The sequence below is a fragment of the Trachinotus anak genome, unplaced genomic scaffold (assembly GCF_046630095.1).
Source record: "Trachinotus anak isolate AG129_WGS33_773 ecotype Australia unplaced genomic scaffold, CSIRO_AGI_Tana_v1 ptg000028l, whole genome shotgun sequence".
Classification (NCBI taxonomy): Eukaryota; Metazoa; Chordata; class Actinopteri; order Carangiformes; family Carangidae; genus Trachinotus; species Trachinotus anak.
In genome coordinates, this window is record NW_027273879.1 from 22,048,412 (window position 1) to 22,056,475 (window position 8,064).

Here is an 8,064-nt window from a genome sequence, read left to right on the forward strand (position 1 = left end):
TACCTTTTCCAATCTATCCCACAGATGATTCCAGAGGCTCAATTCAGACACTGGGACAAACTTATAGCCAGATTTATTTGGGCCGGAAAGAGACCAAGGGTCAGGTATAAGACACTCCAGCTACAAAAAGAAGATGGGGGGCTGTCCTTACCTAATCTGAAACAATACTTTTACGCAGCTCAAGTAAAGTTCTTGGTGTGTACATGCTGCCCTATATATCAGGCAAGATGGAAAGACATAGAGGCCAAGATAGAAGGTTTCCGGACTCAGGCAATATTAGGAGATATAGGAAACAAACTGGCTCAACAAAGCAAAAATGATATTATTCAACAAATACTGGTTATCTGGAGCAAGATGGTAAAAGAATACAATATGGAGGGAGACAGCAAATTACTAATTTGGCCTGCTCTAGATTCCAGATTCGAACCAGGAATCAGTGATGCTGGATTCAGGCATTGGTGGGACAAGGGCATAACAGCAATATGCACACTAACACACAGAGGGCTCTTTAAAAGTTTCAGTGAGTTACAAAAAGAATACGGACTAGAAAACAAAGATTTCTTCCGTTACCTGCAGATAAGAGATTACTATGATAAAAGAATCAAACCATCACTGTCCAGAGAAGGTAATGCAGTGATAGATATTCTGACTGAAGCCTACAAAAAGAACAATAGAAAAATAATTTCAAAAATTTATCAGGGTCTTCAGAAACAGAACGGGAACAACACAGGATACATTAAAACAAAATGGGAGAAAGAACTAAACATTGAAATATCGGAGGGGGATTGGCGTTCTATGTGGTGTGCACAGCATTCATCTACGAGCTCGAAGAAGTGGAAAATATTTGGCTGGAAAAATATGATTCGTTTTTTCATTACACCTCTTCTAAAAAGCAAATTCTCTCAATCACAAGAACAGTGCTGGAGGCAGTCCGGAAACATGAACGCAGATCATTCCCATATATTTTGGCTATGCCCAAAAATTAAAACTTTTTGGAGTAATGTATGTACAACTGTGGGGAAGATTCTGGGATACACAATTCCTAACAATGTGAGGGTCCTTTATTTTTGTGTCTTCAATGAGAATGTGATTATTAAAAGAGACTGGTACCTATGTAAAATACTGTTGATGGCTTGTAAAAAAGCTATAACAAAGTGCTGGTATAAAACAGAGTCTCCAAGCCTTAATCAATGGATGGACAGAGTGAAGGAAATATGTTTAATGGAAAAGATAACTTTCTCTCTCAGATCTAGAGGAGAGATCTTTCCCAGGAAATGGGAGAAATGGACTGCTTTCATCAAAACAATTGAGGACGCTACATGTTAGCAAGTAAAGACATTGGACATTAAATACAAGATTGACAGAGGAGCCCCCATGTTCTTGCCTGTATGTTGTTTTGTTTTAAGTTTTTGACAGTCTGTTGTCAACCTGTTTCCCCTTAAACTGAAAAGAACTAAATAAAAAGTATCAAAAAAAAAAAAAAGAGTGATCAGAAATTTGATTCCTAGTTTCTTTAATTTGATTCATTATCTGGTCATTTAGATTCTTGCTGTGTTGTTTTTTTTCTTTTCGTTTATTTTCAAGTTGATTAAGGTTATCTTCCTTTGCTTTCTTTAATGCTGTACTGAGGGAAATCAGTTTGCCTCTGACAACCGCCTTTAAAGCTTCCCACAGTATGTTTGGATTTACCTCCCTGTTATCATTTATTTCAAGAAATGTTTTATTTTCAACTTTTATTTGTTGTATGATTGTCTTATTATTAAGTAAGCTTGTGTTAATTCTCCAAATTGTTTTCTTCTGTCTACTATCCAAATGTCATGTTTTATTGTAATTTTTATCTGTTGGAAGTAAGCAATTCCAAACATCCAATAAGCCAATCTCATCCAAGTCCCTGAGAATTTTATTCAGAAGTGATACAATTCTTTTGTTGTTAGACATGTCTGATCTGTTTATTACTGTATTCAAATGCACCTGCCCAGATTAATGTACCTTGTGACTCTGAGGGTGTTCAAGAATTTTCTTCAAAAGGGTTTGATCACTTAGTGGAGGTAAAAAAACAGATGAGTGTGGTCATATTATTTTCTATTTTTCCTTGTACCAGGATATACCTGCCTTCACTATCTCTGATTTCCCTAACTAAATCAAAATTTATAGAGTTATGTAATAATATGGCTACACCTCTTTTATGACCGTTTTTATAGAAGCTGTAAATGTATTCTTATACCCAAAGTTTTTTAGTTTTTCATGTTCATTTTGAGATAGATGGGTTTACTGTAGAAATATAATTTGATTCTTCTCCCTCCTTATTTTAGCCATTACTCTATTCCTCTTAACTTTATTTAAATCATTTACATTCCAAGAAGCTGCCTTAAAATATCTATACCCCATAACAATAATTCAATCTTCTTGTGCTGGCAACGTAAACATAAGAACAATGACAAAGCCGAACAAAAAAAGGCATGTCTAGAACATGTGCAACAGTGACTTCCAACTTCAGGATCTTACTTTGCCCTGTCATACCTTCATGTCCTTTCATGCAGGCTTGGAGAATAAGTCCTACACCATTTAGGACCCTTTTCCTCTGAGCTGAACAGTCATTTCTCTTCTCTTCCTGATCAGTTCTCTTCTTTGTGATTATTAGTTGGGTTTCCAATAATGTAGAGATAAAACTGAATACATGAAATGTAGGAGAGTGGACGATTTAAATATAATCCGCTCCACTTTGTTTTAATTCACCTAGTGCCTAGGGTATAATAGTCGTCAAACAAGTTTAAGTAAAGGATAGTGAATGAAGTTAGTCTATATACAGTTTAACCATTTTGAGCAACTTCAAGTTTTGTTCGTAATGTGAAATTTTTATTCTGTAGCAAACATTTAGGAAAAGAGGAAAAAGTAAACTTATGAACTGAAATAGATATACTTATATCTTATCATCTACCCTGAAATGACCTTACTCTTGCTGTCTTTGAAGTTCTCTGAGCCTCTCTCGGACTCTGACGGAGCAGTTTCCGTCCATTTTCCTCCATTATGTGCTGTGGTTGAGTCTCTTCCCAGTCCGCTGGCCCCTCGGATAGCCGCTGCTTGTCCACCTGGCAGCCTCTCTAGTTCATATCCTCAGCTGCCTCAGCTGCATACAGGCAAGCTCCATTCTCCCAGTGAATCTTCAATTTAGCAGGGTACAGTGATTGAAATCGTATTTGTTTCTCCTTGAGAATTTTCTTTATGTCCTTCTACTCCTTTAATTATTTGTTCATTTCAGTAGGAAAGTCGTGCAAAGATTATCACTTTCCCCTTGTGTGATCTTCTTTCTTTGATCTTCTTTTTTTTTTTGCCTTTATTTGATAGGACGTTATTTTAAGGTTTTCCTGAAACTTTCTTGCCTTTAACCCCACTCATTCTCAGTCACTTTAGTTTCTTGTAACAAGTTTACCTTCATGTTTTAGTGGAGTTTTTTACCAATTGATCAGGAGAGTCTAACAGTCTATGTCGCCATCTTGAAGCACTCACCGTAAGTCTAAATGATTTCATTTCAAATGTAAAAGATTGTAAAAAATGTAAAAGGCATTTTAAAAAGATGCTGGTGCTTTCCTGAGGTTTGTGCTGTGGTGGTGGTTGTGGCCTGACTTGGCAGGCCCTCCTCAGCGTGTTGTTGGCAGGTCCTGGGAGGTGCCTCTCTGCTGTGTGAGTGTTTGGGGTTTCTGTGTTACTCCTCCTGTTAACTATTCCTCTTTGGTTTAGCATGACATTTTTTAGTGTCTTAGTGAACAGTGGGACTGCGTCCTTGAAGAGATGAACGTGATCATAAAGATCTTGCACAGTGAGAGAGGGGTACTGGACCTAGTGCACATTTGGCCACAGTTCACAGTCTCTGGAGATGCTGACGTTCACTCTGTGTATTGTATGTGGGTGAAAATCCCTCCTGGGTAACAGAGTGGACATCACTATCTTGGAGTTAGGGAAGATGCAACATGCCTTATCAATGATAGCTTTAAGAGGCTCTTTCTCTCTCTCTCTCTGTCTGTCTCTGTCTCTCTCACAGCCATTGATTGTAGAGTCAGAGCCTCTGCATTGAGCAGATCTCAGGTCTGCATCACACACTGCATGTGTGTGTAAGTGCAAGTGTGAGTCCACTACGTGTGTGTAAGCACAGGTGTGAGTCCACTGTGTGTGTCAGGTGCTGTTGATATGTGTTTATGTGTCAGTATTTGACACTCCTACTGTTCCTCTGTAAAACTTTGTGTGCTTGTGTTGTGAAGTGTGAGTCAGACAGAACGAGTCATGTAACGACCGTGTGACAGTGTGAAGTCGAGTCTCAGGATTCTCTGGACCTTCACTTCCAAACAGGAAGTGTATTTGACAGTTCACCTGTGACTAACATATGACTCACCTGTGACTTTGTGTCCTCCTCCAGAGAAACTGGCCCAAGCCAAAGAGGAGAACCTGGACATGCACCAGGTCCTGGACCACACCCTGCTGGAGCTCAACAACCTGTAGAGACGTCCTCAGAGCTGAGTGAGGACGGTCTGTAAGACAGACAAGAAACAAAGGGTTAATCTCACAACAAAGCTCCCAACACACACCTACACACACACCTACAGACAAACACCTACAGACACACACCGACAGACACCTGCAGACACACATCCACAGACACCTACAGACACACACCTACAGCCACCCGCAGATGTAATGTTGATGACATCACTGACAGATCCTGTGAGCAGTATGAACTGTACTTCCTGACTCCTGAGACTCTGAGGACAAAGTCTCATCCATGTTTCACTTGTTTGACCAAACATGATGAAGCTTCGGTCTCTGGACTCCATCTTCAGTGTTCAGCAGTGACCACACCCTCCCTGCTGGTTCTGATTCTCTAGGTCTCAGGCCCTCCACCCTGCTGTGCCACAGGCCACGCCCCCTCACACAGTCATCCTCTAAACATGCTCATGACGAGGAAGTGAAACAGTTCCTACTACACACAAGAGACCTGCAGCCTTTTGTAGTCTGCAGCACACGCTTCTGTTTTTACAGGTTTTCATTGGTTGATAAATGAGGATTTAATACTGTTACAGCTGAGCACCTCCCAGCCAGGTGGGTTAGAGATGTCACCTCACACCATACTTACTTTTAAAGGACTTTATCTGTTTAGTTGTATCGTCTTCAACACGTGTTTGATGGTAGACTAAACCACCTGTGTCAGCTTAATGATTTCAAACAGTGACACCTGAGGCTGTTGAATTAAAATAATTGTCAGATTACTGATGACATCACTGAGCAGAACAAACTGTTGACAGATGAAGTGAACGAGGTGCTGGAAGCTGTAACAGAGTATGAAAGCTTCAGCTTCAGATACTGTAAAAAATAAACCTCATATTTTCAAAATGGCTGTGATGATGACTTTTTACAGTGTGTTGTTTGTGTCTTTAAATTCAATTCAATTCAATTTTATTTGTATAGCGCCAAATCATAATATACATTATCTCGAGGCACTTTACAGGGTAAACAGGGTACCTTATAGAGAAAAACTCAACAGTTCCCACAAAGAGCAAGTGCTTGGCGACAAGGGGGACAAAAAACTCCCTTTTAACAAGAAGAAACCTCCAACAGAACCGGGCTCAGGGTGGGCGGCCATCTGCCTTGACTGGTTGGGTTTAGGAGGAGAAAGGAGGGGTGGGGGGAGGAGAGAGAAGAAAAGAGAGAGAGAGAGAGACCAGGAACAGCTGTGTAGGTAATGGTGTTATCAATAATGATGACAGATAACAGTGGTTAATAGTAATGATGAGTAGTGGTAGATCTGGATCCCGCTGCTCCAGAGGCAGAGATAACTGCAGAATGAGGACAAAGAGAGGGAGAGAGAGAGAGGAGAAGCACAAACTACGGGGGAGAGAAAAAAATACAAAGTTAATGAAATAAAGTAGTCAAGAGAGAGAGAGAGAGGGAGCCCAGTGCATCATGGGAATCCCCCAGCAGTCTGACTCTATAGCAGCATAACTAAGGGATGGTTCAGGACATACCCAAGTCAACCTAACTATAAGCTTTATCAAGGAGGACAGTTTTAGGCCTGATTTTAAAGGTAGAGAGGGTGTCTGCCTCCCAACCCCACACTGGGAGCTGGTTCCACAGGAAAGGAGCCTGATAGCTGAAGGCTCTGCCCCCCATTCTGCTCTTACAAACTCTGGGAACCACAAGTAGACCTGTATTTAGAGAGCGAAGTGTCCTATTGTGGAAATAGGGAACTATAAGCTCTTTAAGGTATGATGGTGCCTGGCCATAAATGGCTTTGTAGGTGAGGAGGAGGATTTTAAATTCTATTCTGGATTTTACAGGGAGCCAATGCAGAGAAGCTAACACAGGAAAGATGTGATCTTGTTTTGTAGTTCCTGTCGCTACTCATGTTGCAGCATTTTGGATCAATTGGAGGCTTATTACTGAATTTTTGGGACATTTTTGCAATGTTGCGCAGGTGGAAGAAGGCTGTCCTAGAGACTTGCTTTATATGTGAAGTAAAGGATAAGTCCTGGTCAAAAATGACACCAAGGTTTCTGACTGTGGCACTGGAGGCCAAGGTGATATCATCCAGAGTCAGTATATTATCATATAGTGTATCTCTGAGGTGGTTTGGGCCAATTACAATAACTTCAGTTTTGTTTGAGTTTAAGAGTAAGAATTTACGAGTCATCCAGGTTTTTATGTCGTTAAGACACGCCTGAAGCTGGGCCACCTGGTTAGTCTCACCTGGCTTCATGGATAAGTACAGCTGGGTGTCATCTGCGTAACAATGGAAATGTATCTGGTGCCTCCTAATAATGTTTCCTAGAGGAAGCATATATAGAGTGAAAAGTATTGGTCCTAGCACAGAACCTTGTGGAACTCCATGACTGACTTTAGTGATGATAGAAGAGTCATTATTAACATGAACAAACTGGAGTCTATCTGACAAATATGACTTAAACCAGCTTAGTGTGGTTCCTTTAATGCCAACCATATGCTCTATTCTCTGTAATAAAATCTTATGATCGATAGTGTCAAATGCAGCACTAAGATCTAGTAGGACAGGTATAGAGACAAATCCATTGTCTGAGAGGAGATCATTGGTAACCTTAACCAGAGCTGTTTCTGTGCTATGATGGACTCTAAAACCTGACTGAAAATCTTCAAACAAACCATTCCTGTGCAAATAATCACATAACTAGTTTGCAATGACCTTCTCAAGGATTGAGATTAATTGGCTAAAACATCTGGATCAAGAGTAGGCTTTTTACGTAGAGATTTAATTACTGCAACTTTAAAAGCCTGTGGTACATAACCAGTTGATAACGATAAGTTAATCAGACTTGATATAGAGGTGTCGATTAAAGGAAAAACTTATTTGAACAGCCTTGTTGGAACAGGGTCGAGAAGACAAGTCGATGGTTTAGATGAAGAAACTGTTGAAGTGAGCTCAGAAAGATCTACAGGAGAGAAACAGTCAAAATATAAACCAGTTACAGTGGACTCTGAGGCTGTTGAACTGTACAGTACATCTGAGTCAGCTGTGGGGAGGAGATGGTGAATTTTTTCTCTAACAGAGAAATGTGCTCATGTACTCACTGAGTCTACTTCATCTTTACACTCTAATTAAGTGGCTGCAGTATTGATTTGTGTCTGACTGCAGCTGTGTGAATTATTGATTGATGATCAGAATATAGTTTTTTCATGTCTCCACAGTCAGCGCATCATGGTTTCAGGTCGTACATGCGTCCTGTTCTTCAGTATCACCTTGATGGAATTTCTTTATATTTGGCACAAACACTCATTGGGACTCAAGGATGAATTGATTAGATTTTGGTGACCAAAGGTCAAAGGTCAAGGTCACTGAGACCTCACAAAACATGTTTTTGCCCATAACTCACAAATGTCTTAAAAGGATAAAATGAAGTGATGACATTTTATATCCAAAAGATCAAAGGTCAACTTCACTGTGACATCATAACGTTCACATTTAAGACAGTGACGTCTTATTTCCTGTGACCTGGTTGGTTGGTGGAGCAGGGGACTGTGGTTTATTTATTACAGATGATCATT

At 40.2% G+C, this 8,064-nt stretch overlaps 1 protein-coding gene across 4 annotated transcripts in view; it reads left to right on the forward strand.

The window, feature by feature from the left end:
- Positions 1 to 5,382, forward strand: part of tpm2 (tropomyosin 2 (beta)) — a 34,095-nt gene extending 28,713 nt beyond the window's left edge. For all 4 annotated transcript variants that reach the window (XM_071465987.1, XM_071465982.1, XM_071465989.1 and 1 more), the window contains one exon: positions 4,412 to 5,382. In XM_071465987.1, the coding sequence (XP_071322088.1) occupies positions 4,412 to 4,494 (83 nt within the window). In that variant the 3' untranslated portion in view covers positions 4,495 to 5,382. The remainder of the gene's footprint in view (positions 1 to 4,411) is intronic.
- The last annotated feature ends 2,682 nt before the right edge of the window (positions 5,383 to 8,064 follow it).